Source organism: Ornithorhynchus anatinus, chromosome 1, assembly GCF_004115215.2.
Source record: "Ornithorhynchus anatinus isolate Pmale09 chromosome 1, mOrnAna1.pri.v4, whole genome shotgun sequence".
Lineage (NCBI taxonomy): Eukaryota > Metazoa > Chordata > Mammalia > Monotremata > Ornithorhynchidae > Ornithorhynchus > Ornithorhynchus anatinus.
Window position 1 is genome coordinate 26,939,780 of NC_041728.1, and position 19,616 is coordinate 26,959,395.

Sequence of the window (19,616 nt, forward strand, 5' to 3'; positions counted from 1 at the left end):
CTACTCCCTCTTCCTTCTCCCACTTGGATCTGTACCCCTTAAGCATTTGATATCCACCTCACCCTCAGCCAAACAGCACTTTTGTACATGTTCTTATACTCTGCCATTTCCCCTATTTGTATTTTAATTTAATGTCTGTCTCCCCTCCCCTATCTGTATTTTAATTTAATGTCTGTCTCCCCTTCTAGACAGTAAGTTCCTTGGGAGGAGGGATCATGTCTACCAACTTAATTGTATTGTAGTCTTCCAAATGCTTACTACTCAGACAATCGTGTTTATTGAGTTCTTACTATGTGCAGGACACTGTACTCAGCTCTTGGGAGAGTACAGTATAGCAATGTAATAGACACATTCCCTGCCCACAGTGAGCTTAGAGTCTAGACGGGGAGACTGACATTAATATAAATAAACAAAATTACATGCTCTGCACACAGTAAGTGTTCTGTAATCATCTTTGATTGATTGAGGGGTGCATCTGCCCTTCGAGACCTGTATAGTCTGGAACTCGCTGAGTACACTCCCGCAGGAAGGGGGCAAGTGTGACAACTGGAAACAAATTCCCAATCAATAGTCTTGGTTGAGCGCCAGCTGAGTGAGAAGCACTGTGCTGTATACACAAAAGGCACTCTTTAATTACTACTGAATGAATTAAAAAAAAAAACCCAACAGGACATGCAATTCCTTGCCTTCGTGGTGCTTACAGTCTAATGGGATTTTCAAACTATGGGGGCAGCTCCATCTGAACTCAAACCCTCTTTTCAGTCTGAATCTTGCTTGGTGACAAATTTTCTGGGAGAAAGGCATACCCACCCTTGGAGAAATACTTCCGTCAACTTAGTGGAGAGTTTTACTTGCCCTTTACCTCATCATGACTGTTGTACTTTTTGGAAGTGTTAATGAGTTTTTCTTTCTTTTTTCCTTTTAGTCATTTAAGGAAATCAATGAAAGGTATACGAAGTGTGGTGTTACCACAGAGTGGCTTTTGAAATGGCATGGTTGGATGATTTTACTGTAAAGCTTCGTAGAAAGCACGCCGCCAATAGAAATGCTGATTATTTAGCAAGTCATTTGGCTTTCTTCTTGAATGATTATGCTCCTTAGAGCTAGATGACAGCTCTTAAGATGAATGGCATGAATTTGGTGATTTATGTGTTTAACAGTGATAATGATACATATATTTTGGGTCATCTGCTCACATTAGATGCTTTGCTTATTTGCAAACCTGTTCAAAACTGAAGTTCCCCGTCACAGAAGAATAACATTTTGAAAGCTCCATTCTTATCTGCCTCTGTAATTTTCACATCATCTGGAATCTTATTAAAATTTTTCCAGGGGATCATTGTAGGAGCGAGAGGGGCTTTCATCATCTCCTTCCCCTAGCCAAATTTTTCCAGGTCTGTGGTCTCTCTGAGTGGGATCCTGTACTGCTGAAGGTTAAAGCAGTAGAAATCCCTGGGGAATTTATTGTTTTTTAGTGTGTCATGCTAACGGTTCCCAATGACAAGGTAGTGTGCTCTGGAGTAGCAGTGAGAGGAAAGGGAGATTTAAGATTTACACCTGGGCTGAAAGAAGTCCATACCTTTTGTAGGAAAATGTGAGTAATCTGAGTCCTGTGAAGAACACAAACACACACACACCTGATGAGCCTTGATTGTAGAAGGAATTCTTTCGTCAATCAATCACTGGTATTTATTGAGGGCTCACAGTGCGCAGAGCACTGTGCTTAGGAGAGTACAGTGCAACAGAGGTGATAGACATGATCCCTGCCCACAAGGAATGGAAGATTTTCCATGTCCTTAAAGTCTCTCCTTCCAAGTTAAAAATACCATTCTCTTCTTTAACAAACTCAGTTGCTATGTGCTGATGAGCTTGAGTTCATTTTCCCCTGGTGCCTTTTTTCTCAGGATCAGCTGCGTTATATTATAACTCTGAAGGCACTTCACCTCTCATCTATTATTTGATTCTTCTCTACTTTTTAAAATTCCTCAGCTAAGGATGGCTGTCAAGTTACTAAGACTAAACATTTGCATAGCATGAAAAAAATGCATCTGGTTAGAAGCTGCCGCTCTACTGAGGGGCATGCGTCTAATTTCTAATTTTGTTCCTCTTACTCTTAATAATGAGAAAAAGATGATTGTCACAGTCACTGCTAGTTCTGCACATACATAAAGATGTGCACTTAACTGTCTTGGGCTGAGGTGGAAGATGGGGGAGTAATCTGGTCATGCTTTAATAGAAAAGGAGTTGTTATCTTCTTGGTTGATTTGGGTTGCTTATTTTCTCAGTACCAAAGTGTAAATGCAATTGAAAGGGCACTGGCCTGGAGTCAGTCTCTCTCTTTCTCTCTCTCTCTCTCTTCCTCTCCCTCTCTCTCCATCCCATTCCCAAATTCTGACTGCATTGCCCACATCCCCCTCCCCACCCCAACCCAGCTCTCGGCACCCTCCAAATAAGGTCCTAGATCCGAGATCTGAGGCGAAATGCCCCTCCCCATGTAAACCTTGGCAGTGATCAGGTTTAATTCCTGCCCTTGTTCTCAATCAATCGGTTTTGATTTATTTTTCATGGTATTTGTTAAGTGCTTACTATATGCCAGGCACTGTACTAAGCTCTGGGGTAGATGCAAGATAATCAGGTCCATCCATGACCGACGTAGGGCTCACCGTCTTAATCCTCATTTTACAGATGAGGCTAATGAGGCACAGAGAAGTTGAATGATTTGCCCAAGGTCACACAGCAGACAAGTAGCAGAGTAGGGATTAGGACCCAGCTCCTCTGACTCCCAGGTCTGTGCTCTCTCCACCAGACCACACTGCTTCTTTTATGGAGTGCTTACTTTGTGCCCTGTACTAAATGCTTGAGTTCTACTAGCCCCAGGAAGGAGAGAGCTTGGAAATTCTGGGGGCTCCCAAAAAGCAGAATCAGGCACAAAAATTCCCACAGGAATTTCAGGCCCTGGCCACTGGTACGAACTGGCTATGAAATAAAGAGCCGTGATGGTGGGTGAGCGGAAATGGGAGAAAGTTGGATGATCCATAGGCAAAATATGATCCAAATCGATCAGCCAATCAATGGTATGTATTGAGGCTTACTAGTCAATTGATGGTATGTATTGAGCGCCTACTACGTGCAGAGCACTGTACTAAGCTCTTGGGGGACTACAATTCAACAGAATTAGCCGATATGTTCCCTGCCCACAGCGAGCTTACAGTCTAGAGGACAGGTTCCCAGTCTAAAACTCCCTTCGTCCAAAGCCAAGGAAAGGCACATTGCCCGTATATCGTGAGCAAACTGTGCCATTTTCCAAACAAATTACGAGGCCACATATTAATGACAGTAATCTTTCGATCTGAAATTGTTATACCGATTTTCAAGGCCAAATATAGTCATCCCATACAGCGATTTGAAGAGCAGACCATCTGGCATGCAGGATTCTGATACTCTGAATCTGCTGGCCGCCTCCACGATTAGGAACGACTCACGCCCTTCCTGGACTTGTCATTGAGTCCCAAACTGTTTCGAGAAATGCTGTTTACCCACCCCTCTCCTGTGCCTTTTGGATCGCAGTCCACTCACCCTTCTGGAAACGTTTGACCCTACAGGCTCCTTTCCGCAATGGAGAACACCGCGTCTTTGGAAAAGATGCCGACTGCGTTTTCACTCTTCGAGCATTACTCGGACAGCTCGGCAAGAAGTAACCAGATGTTAAAGCACATGGCCGGTAAGAACTTTTCTGTGTTACCAAGGCAAGAGTGGACAGTTTGAGGTGAGCTGGAGGAAGAGCTAAAAATAATACTCAATATGCTTAAGGAAAAAATGCATAATTGCAAGATTAAATAATTATGGCCTAAATCAACGCGTAATGTGGCTCAACAAAATGAAACATGTCTCCCCTTCCAATGTTATCATTCTACAAAGATATCAAGGAGATAGGAGACAGGAACCCAAGTTTTTAGCTCTTAAAATATGAGAGAAGCAGCGTGGCTTAGTTGATAGAGAATGGGCCCGGGAGTCAGAAGGACCTGGGTTCTAATCCCTGCTCCACCATTTGTCAGCTTTGTGACTTTGAGCAAGTTACTTCATTTCTCTTTGCCTCATCTGTAAAATGGGAATTAAGACTGTGAGCCCTATGTGGAACAGGGACTGTGTCCAACCCAATTACCTTGTATCTACCCCAGTGCTTGGTACAGTGCCTGGCACATAGTAAGCGCTTAATAGGTATGACTATTATTATGATTATTATTACCCTCCCTGAAATTTTGCAGGGATTCTATCCTTTACGCCAGCAGTCAAGGAGGTGAGAAAAGTAAATCCAATATTTTTTGTACGTCTACCCATTCCACTAGAGGGCCAGATTTCTCTCCTGTAGCTTTAATCTCCTTTTGGATCTTTTTTTTTCCCCCACAAATAGAGCATATTAATTTAGAGAGCCATCAGATCAGCATAGTACTTTGCAGCCAACCAACCATCCACCCACTCAGCCTTCAAAATATTTTATACCTGCTATTTAGACAAATAAGACAATGAAACTTATTTAGATTTTTGAAAGCGTCATTGATGCATGGAAGTTGCCTAGTTCCATTTACAGCACGCCAAAGAACCACCCAACATCCCTGGTTTAAAAATAATGCATTGTACATAACTCTTTGGTATTCATTAAGCACTTAGTACGTGCCAAGCACTATGCTAAATCCTGATGTAGATACAAGCTATTCGGTTTGGGCAGAGTCTAAATAGAGGGACTAGGATTTAATCCCCATTTTATAGATGAAATTGAAGCACAGAGAAACGAAGTGACTTCCCCAAGGTCACACAGCGGATGAGTGGCGGAGCCAGAATGAGAATCCAGGTCCTCTGATCCCAAGCCTGTGCTTTTTCTACTAGGCTACACTGCTTCAATGCAGAAGTTTAAATAAAAATGTACGTGACAGAAGTTTAAATAAAAATCCCCACTGAGAGTCCTTCCCTTTGCTTAGGGCTCCTGCCGAGTTGGAAACACGAGGCATATTCTGAACCCTGGTTTAAATCGCTCAATCCATCCGTGGTGTTTATTGGGTACCTACTGTGTGCAGAGCACTGTACTAAGCACTTGGGAGAGCAGAGTAGAGTTTTCGTTCCCTGTAGCCCTCTGACTGCTGGAGAGAAAAGTTATTATTTTAAGACTTATAAGGGAAATAGCCTTTGGTTTTGTAATGATCTGGGTGCTTTTGAGTTTTTAAAACAAAATTAATTTCTCTCCTCGTTTTGTTGAATGATTCAGATCCTCTCTTTGCTCCAGATTATGCAGTATTATCAATCTTTCCATTCTTCCATTTTGTAAACTTGCACAAGCAGAGCAAAAAACAAAAGGGGAGAAACAGTGTTAGCCCCTGAAAAAGAGATCTTCCCATGGAGAGGCAGATCTAATCTCCCTCTGCCGCTTCCATACTGTATAATTCATTAAAACGAGTGAGAAACTGCAGTCCTCTTTGGTCGTGCCCCTGGGGCCCCACAGAACTGCTGAGCGGACACCTGGAAGCAGCCAAAACTTTCTCCTTGACTTTCAGGAACTTTACAGAATCTGCAGAACTCATTTTGCACCTTTGGGGTTTTTCATAGTTTTCTCTGGGATCTCATCTCCTCTTTCTGTAAAAAAATCAGCTGAAATTCTGAGCAGATCCAGAAATTGAATATGAGTTTCTATCCATGGATGACCACTGCCTTTAGATTGTAAATTCCTTGAGGGCAGGGACTGTGCCATTTACTTTTGGGGTAGTCTCCGAGTGGGACAGAAGCCGCAGGCCCCCCTACTCTCAATCTTCCTGTAAGCTTTTGATCTTACCACTGAAGGTTTAAATCATAGCAACTGTGGTATTTTTTAAGCACTTCGTGCGAGGCACCGTGATAAGCACTGGGGTATATACAAGCAAATCAGGCTGGACACAGTCCTTGTCCCACGTGGGGCTCACAGTCTCAATCCCCATTTTACAGAAAAGGCACATGAGGCCTAGTGAGGTGATTTGCCCAAGGTCACACAGCGGACAAGTGGCAGAGCCAGGTTTAGAACCCATAACCTCGGACTCCGAGGCCCGTGCTCTAGCCACTACGTCATGTTACTTCCCAAGAGGACTGCCAGGCACCAAGTCCCAGCGGTTGCCAGGGGAAAGCTCTGAATGTGTATATACCCAGGGCTCTCCGCCGCTCCTCCTCCCCGGATGACCAGTCAATCAATCAGTCAATCAATCAATCAGTCATGTTTATTGAGTGCTTACTGTGTACAGAGCACTGTGCTAAGAGCTTGGGAGAGTGCAATACAATAGTATTTCAGAGTTGGTTGACAATACAACAGTATAACAGAGTTCCCTGCCCACAACGAGCTTATAGTTTAGAGGGGGAGACAGAAATATAAATTCATTCAATAGTATTTATTGAGGGCTTCCTGTGTCCAAAGCACTTGAGAGGGTACAATATAACAATAATAAATAGATTAATGTCAATAATAATAAAATTAATATAAACAAATCACGGATACGTACAGATATGCACATGGCGTTAGAGACGGTGAGAATTTCTTCACACCCGTGGCTTGAAGAGGCCAATTCACAACCTACGGTTCCCTCCCTCGCTGGCTCGTACTCTTTGAGGTGATGCATCGGTTGCTCTACAGAGCTCGTCACTGTTGTTGACTCAGCCCTTGCTATTAAGATCTTCCTAAAACCTCTGCCCTAGAAGAGTCATTCCTCGGGCTGGTTCATCTGCCATGGTTGTCTCTGATTTGTTGCTCTACTGATTCGTCTTTTGTTAAGCTTCACTGAGTCTTTGCGAGACTGCAGAGGAGGGGAGAAATCAGGGCTGGAGATGTAGATTTGGGAATCTGCACAGAGATGATAGTTGAAGCCACTGTGTGAATGAGCTCTCCAAGGGAGTGGGTGTAGATGGAGAATTGAAGGGGCCCCAGAACTGAGTTTCGAGAGACCCCCACAGTTAGACGCGGGGAGGCAGAGGGAGAGCCCGCAAAGGAGTCCGAGAAGGAACGGTCAGAGAGATAGGAGGAGAACCAGGAGGGGAGAGTTTTAGTGAAGCCAGGATTAGATGATGTTTCCAGGAGAAGGGGGTGGTCCACAATCGAAGACAGCTGAGTGGTCGAGGAAGATTAGGATGGAGTTGAAGCTATTGGACTTGGCAAGAAACAGGTCTTTGGTGACCGTAGAGAAAGCAGTTTCTTGGAGTGAAGGGGGCAGAAACCAGACCTGAGGGGGTCAAGGAGAGAATTGGAAGCCTCTGAGGTAGACAGCTCTCTCAAGGGGTTTGGAGAGGAATGGTAGGGCAATAACTAGAGGGAGCTGCGGGGGTCAAGGGAGGGCTTTTTTAGGATGAGGAGATACTAGAGCATGTTTGAAAGCAGTGGGGAAGAAGCCACTGGAGAGTGAACAGTTGAAGATGGTGGTCAAGGAGGGAGAAGTGCCACGTGTTTTGGTAAGGTGTGAAGGGAGGGGGTCAGAGGCCCAGTAGAAGGGGGAAGATGTTGAGAGGAGGGGGTAGATCCCTTGAGATACTGCTGGGAGAGAGGGGAGGGTCGAAGAAGGTGCAGGAGGAGGGAGGGAATGGAGAGGAGTGGAGTAGAGATAAATTAGATAGTGAGATCTGTGTGGGACAGAGAAGCAGTGTGGCCTAGCAGATAGAGCATGGGCCTGAGAATCAGAGGACCCTAGGTTCTAATCCTAGCTCTGCCACTTGTCTGCTGAGTGACCTTTGGGCAAGTCGCTTCCCTTCTATGCTCATAACCTATATTTACCCCTTCTAGGGCTCAAAATCTAAAAGGCAGGGAGAGACATTATCATATATTAGCTATATTTTACAGATGAGGAAACTGAGGCCCAGAGTGGTTCAGGTGTTTGCCAGTGATAGAGCCAGAATTGGAACCTAGGGCTCCTGACTCCCAGGCCCATGCTCTTTCCATGAGGCTCTACCTCGACCTCGGTTGTAATTCCAAGATGCAGAAAGACTCTTGATAAGACCTTGCCAGTGAAAGACAATAATTGCCTTTGCTTTCTTTTTCTTCTTGAAGATCATAGTGGCACTGACATCTTTATCTTATTCTGGCTTCACTAAAACTACCTTCTTTTCACCTTTCTGGGATCTGTGGTTTCATTTCCAGCCGGATCCTGATCTCCTCACGTGCGTGGAGAGAAATACATCAGAAAGAAGGCAACTGTAGCCTGCATTCTGGACTTGAAGGATAGCTAGGAAGGAAGGAAGCATTTTATTATAGGTTAAGCTTAATTATTGCAGAGGTGTTCTGGTTATCATCCTGATAGTGAAGGAGATTTAATAATAATACTAGTAGTATTTGTTAAGTGCTTACTGTGTGCCAAGAACTGTTCTAAGCTCTAGGGGAGATACAAGGAAAGCAGGTTGTCCCACGTGGGGCTCACAGTCTTAATCCCCATTTTACAGGTGAGGTAGCTGAGGCCTAGAGAAATCAAGTGACTTGCCCAAAGTCACACAGCTGACAAGTGGAGGAGCCGGGATTAGAACCCATGACTTCTGACTCCCAAGCCCGGGCTCTTTCCACTGAGCCACGCCACTTCTCTAGAACAGCAGAGCTTTTTTTTTTTTTTTGGTATCTGTTAAGCGTGTCAAGCACTGGTCTAAGCACCGGCATAGATACAAATTAATCAGGTCTGTCACAGTCCCTGACCCCCATGGGGCTCACATTCTAAATAGGAGGGAAAACAGGTCCTGAATCCCCATTTTGCAGTTGAGGAAACTGAGGCCCAGAGAAGCGAAGTGACTTGCCTAAGGCCATACAGCAGGCAAATGGTGGAGCCGGGTTTAGAACTCAGGTCCTCTGACTTCCAGGCCACGCTGCTTAGCTGCTTCTAGTTCCTATCTCCATGCAAACCATTTTCCCAAATCCATCTGTCTGGGCTGTCATCTTACCTTCCCTGCCAAATCTGTATTCATTTGTTTCAACAACTCATCCTTGATTCATCTTTCTTAACCTCCAACCCCCTCATTTTTAAAGAAAAATCAGCCACAGTACCAGATAGAGGCAACTGTGCATAAGGGGAAAAGCACAAACCTGGGAGTCAGAGGATCTGGATTCTAATCCCAGTTCTGCCATTTGCCTGCTGTGTGATCTTGGGCAAATCACTTCACATCCCTGTGCCTCAGTTTCCTCTTCTGTAAAATGGGGATTAAATCCTACTCCCTCCTATTTAGGCTGTGAGCCCCATGAGGGTCAGGGATTGTGTCCAGCTAGATTATCCTCAGAGCTTCAGTACAGTATTGGGAACACAGAAAGCACTTAATAAATACCATTAACAATAATAACAATAAAAATCATGATAATAATAATAGTGGTGTGTCAAGAACTGTACTAAGTGATGGGGTAGATACAAGATATTCTTGTATCTTGTCTATAAGATATTCTTGTATTCTCACCGACTTAATCCCCATTTTACAGATGAGGTAACTGCGGCACAGGGAAGTTGTGACTTGCCCAAGGTCACCCAAGAGCCGGTAGCGGAGTTGGGTTTAGAACCCACGCCTTCTGACTCCAAGGGCTCACAGTCTAAGGAGGAGAGAAAACAGGCATTGAATCTCTATTTTGCGTACGAGGGAACTGAGGCAGAGAGAAGTGAAGTGACTTGTCCAAGGACATCCAGCAGGCAAGGGGTGGAGCTGGGATTAAAACCCAAGTCCTCTGACTCGCAAGCCAATATTATTATTATTATCATCATTACTATTACCCAATTGAAAGAAGCCTGATCTCCAACCGCAGGTGGACAAGCCATTAATTTCATTTTCATTCCAGTTCCCCAGGCCCCGAGGTTGGAGCCCCAAGAGGCCAACTCAGCCACCGGCACGACGATAGCAGTCTACTGGAGTGTGAGTAAAGGAGACATCATTGACTCTTTCCAAGTGTACTGCGTGGAGGAGCCTCAGGACGACCGAGAACCAAATGGTAGGGACACGATGACCCCAGTGTTGATCATGTGGAGGAGGAGGAGGAGGACGACGATGATGGTATTCATCGAGGGCTTGTGTATATGGCAAGCGCACTGCTGAGGGCAGAGTTAGGTACGAGAGAATCAAATCAGACTGAATCCCTGTCCCACAGTGGGCCCAGGTCAAAGAGGGAAGGAGAGTCTGACTAGTTTGTACCTACCCCAGCGCTTAGAACAGCGCCTGGCACATAGTAAGCTCTTAACAAATACTATATATAATAATGATGGTGTTTATTAAGTGCTTACTATGTGCAAAGCACTGATCGAAGTGCTGAGGTAGATATAAGATTAGCAGGTTGTCCCACGTGGGGCTCACAGTTTTAATCCCCATTTTACAGATGAGGTAACTGAGGCACAGAGGAGTTAAGTGACTTGTCCATGGTCACCCAGTTGGCCTGTGACAGAGCTGGGATTAGAACCCAGGTCTTCTGACTCCCAATCCCAAATCCTTTCCACCAGGCCCTGCTGCCTCCATGATGGTTTGCATATGTGTGTGTGTGTTTGCTTCTCCAGAAGCAGCGTGGCTTAGTGGAAAGAGCCCGGGCTTGAGAGTCAGAGGTCATGGGTTCTAATCCCAGGTCCGCCACTTGTCACCTGTGTGATTTTGGGCCAATCACTTAACTCTTCTTTGCCTCAGTGACCTCATCTGTAAAATGGGGATTAAGACTGTGAGCCCCTCGTGGGACAACCTGCTAATCTTATATCTACCTCAGCGCTTAGAACAGTGCTTGGCACATAGTAAGCACTTAACGAACACCATACTATATTATGTATAGTATTTGTTAAGAGCTTACTATGTGCCAGGCGCTGTTCTAAGCGCTGGGGTAGACACAAGCTAGTCAGGTTGGACACAGTCCATGTCCCACGTGGGGCTCACAGACTTAATCCCCATTTTACAGATGAGGAAACTGCGGCACAGGGAAACTGTGACTTTCCCAAGGTCACCCAACAGCCAGTAGCAGAGTTGGGTTTAGAACCCACGTCTCCTGACTCCCAGGCCCTTGCTCTTTCCGCTGGGCCACATTGATTCTCACAGTTGCCATTTTAACCTCTGGTGTTGCCATGAGTTCCAAACACGAGGCAGGAGAATGTCAGAAAGCAGTCGTGGCTGATTACCCTGTGAGGCCCATGTGGGCTAGGGACTGTGTGTCCAACTCTATTATCTTGTATCTATCCCAGAACCTAGTACAATATGCTTGGCACAGGGTGAAGCACTTAGCAGATACAATTATCATTAGTAGCCGTATTAAAACCGAAACCAACCTCAACAAAGGAATGCCCAGGGAGGCCAGGAAACTCTCTGACTCTTCCTCTAGACTGCGAGCCCATTGTTGGGAAGGGATTGTCTCGATCTGTTGCCCGATTGTACTTTCCAAGTGCTTAGTACAGTGGTCTGCACACAGTATGTGTGCTCAATAAATCCGGTTGAATGAAGGAGCTCTGTTGCATTGTACTCCCCCAAGGGCTTACTACAGTGCTCCGCACATAGTAAGCACTCAAAATTAAGTAATTGATTGGTTCCTTCCCTGTCCCTCCCATTATTTCCCTCCGCCACCCACGGTGGGTCATCTTGGGCAGAGAAGGCAGCATCTCCCAATCAATCAATCGATCCATCAGATTTGTTAAGTGCTTACTGTGTGCAGAGGACTGTACTAAGCACTTGAGAGAGTACAATACAACAATATAACAGACACATCCCCTGCTCACGGCGAGGTTACAATAGAAGGGGAGGCAGACATTAATATGAATAAATAAACTAAGTGGTGGTGGGGCTGGGTGGGGGTGAATAAAGGGAGCAAGTCAGGGCGATGCAGAAGGAAGTGGGAGAAAAGGAAATGAAGGCTTAGTCAGGGAAGGCCTCTTGGAGGAGGTGTGAGGCAATGCAAGGTCTGTGGGCAGGGTAAGCTCCAGAAGACAGGCGACAGATGGCCTTTGAGAGTGAGCCAGGAGCAGGGGATATCGGCGGGTGCCGGTGGCCACTGGACCATCAGCCTCTCATTCATTCAATAGTATTTATTGAGCGCTTACTATGTGCAGAGCACTGTACTAAGCGCTTGGGATGAACAAGTCGGCAACAGATAGAGACGGTCCCTGCCGTTTGACGGGCTTACGGTCTGATCGGGGGAGATGGACAGACGAGAACGATGGCGATAAACAGCGTCGAGGGGAAGAACATCTCGTAAAAACCGATGGCGACTAAATAGAATCGAGGCGATGTACAATTCATTAACAAAATAAATAGGGTAACGAAAATATATACAGTTGAACGGACGAGTACGGTGCTGTGGGGATGGGAAGGGAGAGGTGGAGGAGCAGAGGGAAAAGGGGAAAATGAGGCTTTAGCTGCGGAGAGGTAAAGGGGGGATGGCAGAGGGAGTAGAGGGGGAAGAGGAGCTCAGTCTGGGAACGCCTCTTGGAGGAGGTGATTTTTAAGTAGGGTTCTGAAGAGGGAAAGAGAATCAGTTTGGCGGAGGTGAGGAGGGAGGGCGTTCCGGGACCGCGGGAGGACGTGACCCGGGGGTCGACGGCGGGATAGGCGAGACCGAAGGACGGTGAGGAGGTGGGCGGCAGAGGAGCGGAGCGTGCGGGGTGGGCGGTAGAAAGAGAGAAGGGAGGAGAGGTAGGAAGGGGCAAGGTGATGGAGAGCCTTGAAGCCTAGAGTGAGGAGTTTTTGCACGCTTCGGTCAGTCAGTCAGTTGTATTAATGGACCGCTTACGGTATGCAGAGTACTGTAGTAAGCGCTTGGGAGAGTGCAGTATAAGATATAACAGGCACATTCCCCACCCGCAGTGAGCTTAGCGGGGGGGAATAGAGGGTGGGTAAACTCTGGGGTGCTGGCGAATCCCTGCCACCACCAGATCTGGTTCACGTGCGAGCCAGGGAGGGGGCTGGGGGCGTCAGGTCGGAACGCGTAGGTCCTGGGAGGATGGGGCCGGGGGCCGTGGGGCCTGGGGGCGTGAGGTCAGGTAGTGTCCATCCCTCCCAGCCGCTCCCAAGGGACATGGAGATGGGTGAGTGGGGCTCACAGCGAGTTAATTAACCGGGACATCCCAAAGAGCCGCCATTAAGAGGATTCAAGATGAAGGGAATGTGAAGGAGTCATGAGTGGCCTGATTAAAGAGATTCCAAAGCGTGCACTCTGCTGAGAATATTTACACCAGAATAATCATTTCAGCCCAAAGGGCGGATGTTTTAGAGTGGCACACGGTGGGTGCTACTGCTCTCACTTAATTAGGGATAGGGGAGCTCCAGGGAAGTGTGGAAATGTTTACCAGCATCGATGAATAATTGAGGTTTTTATTAAACCAATTTACAGAGTTTTAGTGCAATGCTGTTTAAATGTACAGCGTTGGCGGGAGTCGAGGGGAGCTTTCCTTTGGAGGACTTTAAAATGACTGAATGCGATCCATCAGTCGGTACGTGAAGCATTGTACTAAACGTTTGGGAGAGCACAGCATGGCACACCTTCCCTGCCCTCGAGGAACTTTCACTCAAATGAGGGACAGAGGCAAAAATGGTTTTTGTGAGAAGACAAGATTTAAGACTTTTCCAAGGGAGTGTTCTAAACGGAACCCGTCACTCCCAACTGTTTGTTGGAAGTTAAGAGAGATGGTTTAGTTTGGTTTGGAAGGTGAAAGATATGCGCGACCTACCTAGCGTTTCGATCAGTCAATCGGTGGTATTTATTGAGTACTGACTGTGTGCAGAGCACTGTACTGAGCTCTTGGGAGAGTACAATAGAGTGAGAAGACAGAATCCCTCCCCTCAAGGAGCTTGCAGTCTAGCTTAAAGTCCGTCAAGGCTGGAGTTGGCCGAGAACATTCTCCGCTCCGTATTTAGCCCAGTGCTTGGCACGCAGTCAGCGCTTAATAAGCCCCATGACCAACCGATCGAGTCCTAACTACGGTGCCGTTGATGAGACCGGTCAGCGGTCAGAGGGTGTCCTCTTGGGGCTGCGGCATTCACTGGATCACGGGCTGATCGGATCTAACGATTCCCATTTCTGTCTCTGAACCAGCTTTGGTGGAGGAATACAGGGTCACGGTGAAGGAAAGTTACTGCGTCTTCGAGGACCTGGAACCAGATCGGTGCTACGAAGTGTGGGTCATGGCTGTGAACTTCACTGGCTGCAGTTTACCTAGTGAGAGGGCCCTTTTCAAAACAGGTAACAGCACGCGTCGATCCCCTCCGCCCCACCCTACCCAGTTTGACCATTCCCTCAATTCATCTGGAGCGGGTGGAGTTACGGGAGACTGCCCGTCTGGCCACAGAGCTGCATGGAATAATAACCGTGGTATTTGTGAAGTGCTTCCTATGTGCCAGGCCCTGCCCTAAGTGGACAGAGTGCCTGTCCCACGTGGGGCTCACAGTCGTAATCCCCATTTTACAGATGAGAAAACTGACACTGTTAATCTTAAACCCATCATTTTACAGATGATGTAACTCACAGTTAACTCACAGATGAGGACGCTCACCTCACAGTCTTAATCCCCATTTTACAGGTGAGGTAACTGAGGCGCGGAGAAGTGAAGTGACTTGCCCAAGGTCACAAAGCAGACAAGGGGCAAAGCTGGGATTAGAACCTAGGTCCTTCTCTCCACTGGGCCACACTGCTACTTGGGGTCTTTTTTCTGGGAAAGAAAAAAGGGTGTCCTGAACTGGGTCCCCTACAGAGTAATTTTCCCAAATTTCAGTCATTCCCATTGGAGGAGATCAGATGAGGTTAATTGTAAAATCGTCTTGTTGTCTAAGGATTGGCAGTCCACTGTGCATTTTAGAGTTTTGTTTGGAGCAGTAGCGTGGCCCAGTAGATAAAGCCCTGGCCGAGGAGTCAAAAGGACCTGGATTCTAATACCAACTCTTCCACTTCTCTGTTGGGTGACCTTGAGCAACTCACTTCACTTCTCTGCGCCTCAGTTCTCTCATCTGTAAAAAGGCGGTGTGCCCCGTGTGGGACTTGGACTGTGTCCAACTGAATTACCCTGGATTCACCCCAGTGCTTAGTACAGCGCCTGACACATAGAAAGCATTTAACAAATACCATAAAAAAGAAAACTTAGAATGTGACTTTCCCAGCACCGCCCCCGCAGCACGAGGTAGCGCGGCTCCAGTCCCCACTGACGCAACCGTGTGTCCACAGCTCCGTCCACCCCTGCGATCAAGGCCGAGGACTGCACCGTGTGCTGGAACACCGCCACTATAAGGTGGAGCAAAGCCAATGCCGCGCCCACCGACACCTACACCGTCGAATACTGCAGGCAGAACTCCCCCGAGGGGGAGGGACTCCGGTCAGTCGTCCCCGATGGGCCGTGGGGTCCCTCGGAGCGCCGTGGGGCGCGATGGAGGGGGCGGCGGGTGCCAGGCACGCGTTCCCCATCGCCCGTTCCCCGAAACCCCCTTCTGCCGGGTGGCGCCAGGCTTGGCAAGGGGCTCTCGGAATCAGAAAAAGAAAAAAAGACCTTTAATTCCACCAGGCTAATTAAGCGGCCGACTTGATTTGCGACCAGGAATGTCTTCAAAAACTATCACTCTCCAGCGATGCATTCAGAGGCGGGGAAAAGCAAGGGGCTTTAAGGCAGTTAAGAGCCCCCACCGGAAAGGAAATATACATGAATTTTAAATGATTGAAAATCCCTCGGGGAGTATTTAGCTTGAGGCACGGGAAGGGCTCCGTGTATTTCTGCGTGCTTTTTATTGGACACATCGGCAGGATTACGAGGAGGCAAGCATTTCCAATATTAGTGTCGATGTTTTTATCGCTCTGCAGGGCTAGGTTCATACGTCTGCGATAGTCAGGAGCCGATTACCAGTGTGCTTGTAGAGCTTCACGACGTGAGCCAAAAACCGTAGACCTGTTTTTCCAGGAAAATTGGAATATCTTCTCCCGCTCAGCCACTGGGAGTTTGCTTCCAGGGAGTGAGTGTTGAGCCGCCTCTGGGGGGTGGGGGTAGTTGAGGAAGACTGTATCCCCGGGCCCCCAGGCCCAAGTCCGAAAAGGAAAGAAACGGAACAGACGGGTTTCCCTACATGCTAGGGGACGTGTTAGATGATCCTTCTTCATCGGTCGAGAAGGATGACGGCGAACCTCAACTCTGAGACTCAAACCCGAGATCCAGGGAGTCGATAGCGGGGCTACCGGTTTGCAAAGCACCTTCTGCCCGGTCTTATCTCCGCTGGGGCTCGGAGTAGGTGGGCGAGGAGGGCAGCACGTTGCAGATTTGGTCGCGTGGGCCGCCACTCACGGCCAAAGGACACAAAGCACGTGGTTGTTTTGATGCTCTTTCTCCCGGAAGCAGAGCGGGCTTTTTACACGTTAGTGTGTGCTGATGCCAACGACCAGTCCCTGATATGGTTTTGAAAATGGATGGCTGTTATCATTCATTCATTCATTCAATAGTATTTATCGAGCGCTTACTACGTGCAGAGCACTGTACTAAGCGCTTGGAATGTACGAATCGGCAACAGAGACAGTCCCCGCCCTTCGACGGGCTTACAGTCTAATCGGGGGAGACAGACAACAATGGCAATAAATAGAGTCAAGGGGAAGAACATCTCATTAAAACAATAGCAAATAAATAGAATCAGGGTGATCCTTTCCTGGGTGTGGTTTTGGAGATCTCCCCCCACCCAGCTTGAAGCTCTTCTCTGGTCAAGTGGGCCCAGAGCTTCTACAGTTCCCACCGCTGCGGGCGGAAGTTGGGAAGCGAAGGGAAGGAGCCGGACCTCAGGATCGGCTGGGTGGGTGGTACGGGAGGAACGGTGAATCGCATGGTAAGTCGGGGAGAGTCAGGGAGCCGCCAATCAGTCGGGGCAGGGACTATCTAAATTCCCTCCCCACATCTCACTGAGTCGGGGTAGCTAGAATGGCCATTCCCGGGCGGAGGCTCCCTTGGGGATTGGACATCCTCTTCCTGGCTTCCCGACAACCCCCGAGGCCGGGCGCCCCTGCAGCTCCTGCTGGGTGAGAGGAGGGAGTGAGGGGGAGTCTCCAGGCCTGTCCCAAGCCTGAGTGAAGGGTGGGGTTCTCCGCTTCTGTTCAAGTCTGCTGAGTGAGAGGAGGGAACGAGCAGAAGTCTCCAGGCCCATCCCGAACCTGTGATGGGCTGGATTCTCTGCTCTCGTTCACGTCTTCTTATTGTAGCCAAGGGACGAGGAGAAGCCGGGGAGGTTCTGGTCGGGACCCCACTCTGACTCTCATTCATTCATTCATTCGATAGTGTTCACTGAGCGCTTAGTATGTGCAGAGCACTGTATTAAGTGCTTGGAATGGACAGTTCGGCAACAGATAGAGACAATCCCTGCCCAGTGACGGGCTCACAGTCTAATCGGGGGAGACTAACGGACAAAAACAAGACAACATAATCACGATAAATAGAATCAAGGGGATGGACACCTCATTAGCAAAATAAATAGGGTGATAAAAATATATACAAATGAGCACGGTGCTGAGGGGAGGGGAAGGGAGAGGGGGAGGAGCAGAGGGAAAGGGGGCTCAGCTGAGGGGAGTGAGAATTTGCCATCGCAGAACTCTGTAGCATGGCGTAGTGGATAGGGCCTGGGAGTCAGAAAGTCAAGGGTTCTAATCCCAGCTCCGCCCCTTGTCTGTTACGTGTCCTTGAGCAAGTCACTTCTCTGTGCCTCAGTTACCTCATCTGTAAAGTAGGGATTGAGACTGTGAGCCCCACGTGGGACAGGGACTGTGTCCAACCTGGTTTGCTTGTATCTACCCCAGCATTTAGGACAGTGCCTGACACATAGTAAGTGTTTAACAAATACCCTAATTATTATCATTATCATTATTATTACTGGTGCCTTGAGTGTGCAGTGCTGGAATGGGAGCCTGCTGTACACAGAACACAATACTCAGTTCCCTGTTGCTTTTCATTTCCCAAAAATGATTTCTCTAATCGGGTGGCCAGCAGAACACAGGATCACTGAGGGAGAGAATCCGTCATGGTATTTACTGGGCACTTCCTGCATTCAGAGCACTGTCCTAAGCGCTTGGGATGGTACATTTCAATAGAGTAGCTTAGGAGAAGCAGGGTGGCTCAGTGGAAAGAGCACGGGCTTGGAAGTCAGCGGTGATGGGTTCGAATCCCTGCTCTGCCACTTGTCAGCTGTGTGACTGTGGGCAAGTCACTTCACTTCTCTGGGTCTCAGTTCCCACACCTGTAAAATGGGGAAGAAGACTGTGAGCCTCATGTGAGACAACCTGATTACCCTGTATCTACCCCAGCGCTTAGAGCAGTGCTCTGCACATAGTAAGCGCTTAACAAATACCAACATTATGAATAGAGTAGGTAGGTAGACATGATTCCTGTCCACAAGGAGTTTGGAGAACGCAGGGCCGCTAAAGCTTGTTTCCCCACGGTTGCTGTCGGGAAACAGGTTTCCCAAGGGCTGAGGAAGTTCTTTAACTGTCCAGGCCTCGAGACTGTAAGCCCCTCATGGGCAGTGATCATGTCTACCGACCCTATCGTATTGTTCTCTCCAAAACAGTTAGTACAGTGCTCCGCACACAGTGAGTGCTCAATAAATACCTTTGATTGATGGACTTGTAGGCGTCAAAATGGGGAGCCCATCAGGGGCCTCACATCCCATTACAATAATAATGTTGGTATTTGTTAAGCCCACTTGTCTGCTGTGTGACCTCGGGCGAGCCACTTCACTTCTCTGGGCCTCAATTACCTCAGCTGTAAAAACGGGGATTAAGTCTGTGAGCCCCACGTGGGACAACCTGATTACCTTGTAACTACCCTAGCGCTTAGAACAGTGCTTGGCACATAGTAAGCGCTTAACAAATGCCACAATTATTATTAATTATTATTATGAGGTTCCCAGTTTAAGGAAGAGGGAGAATAGATATTTTATTTTACAGCTGCGGTAGCTGAGGCACAAAGAAGAGAAGTGACTTTTCCAACGTCACACAGCGGACAAGTGGCAGAGTCAGGATTAGAACCCAGGTCCTTCTGACTCCCGGGCCCTGGCTCTATCCACTAGGCCACTCTGCTTCTCTGGGTTCGCTGCTGGGAACGTTTAGCCTAGTCTGGAGCAGCCTGTGGCCAGGAATTGTGATTAGAGGCTGAGGTGGGGAAGAGATGGGGTAGAGAGAGACGGGTTCTAGTTCTAGTTCTCTGCTCCAGTCCAGCTCTAACTGGGTCCTGGGCTGGGGATGGGTGGGAGGGAGTGGGAGCCTCTCATCAAGATCCAGACAATTCTGACCAGATGCCTCTGCAGAACTGACGCTAAGCTCCTTGTGGCCAGGGAACATGTCTAGTATACTCTCCCAACCGCTTAGTTCAGTGCTCTGCGCACAGTAAGCGCTCAGTAAGCACGATTGATTGAAATGTGATCGATTGGTTCTGCTCTCTCCCGTGTCTTTCCACCTCTCCGAGGGGCTTCTCCAAGGAGAGGCTAAATAAAGGATGCTCGTCGGCTCTAACCGTGCACGTTGTCATAACTACAGTGCCAGGGCAGCTCCGGAGAACGGAGCAGAGGAAGGGGACCAGCAGAGCCGCTCGGAGGGTTCGCAGCCCCTCGCCGGACCCCAGCGGGGTCCCGGTTAAGCCCACCGGGCCCCCGACCGCTCCCTTAAATGGGGCTTCTCGCTTCCTCCAGGGAGG

At 48.0% G+C, this 19,616-nt stretch overlaps 1 protein-coding gene across 2 annotated transcripts in view; it reads left to right on the top strand.

Moving 5' to 3' along the window:
* The window catches only part of CMYA5 (cardiomyopathy associated 5), a 72,345-nt gene that overhangs the window by 42,600 nt on the left and 10,129 nt on the right, over positions 1-19,616 (top strand). The window contains exons 5-9 of one of the 2 annotated variants that reach the window (XM_039911369.1): positions 926-948; positions 3,603-3,721; positions 9,800-9,949; positions 14,012-14,158; positions 15,134-15,281. In XM_039911369.1, coding sequence (XP_039767303.1) covers positions 926-948; positions 3,603-3,721; positions 9,800-9,949; positions 14,012-14,158; positions 15,134-15,281 — 587 coding nt within the window. Of the gene's footprint in view, positions 1-925; positions 949-3,602; positions 3,722-9,799; positions 9,950-14,011; positions 14,159-15,133; positions 15,282-19,616 lie in introns of those variants that run through there. The other variant, XM_039911370.1, reaches the window with a different exon arrangement.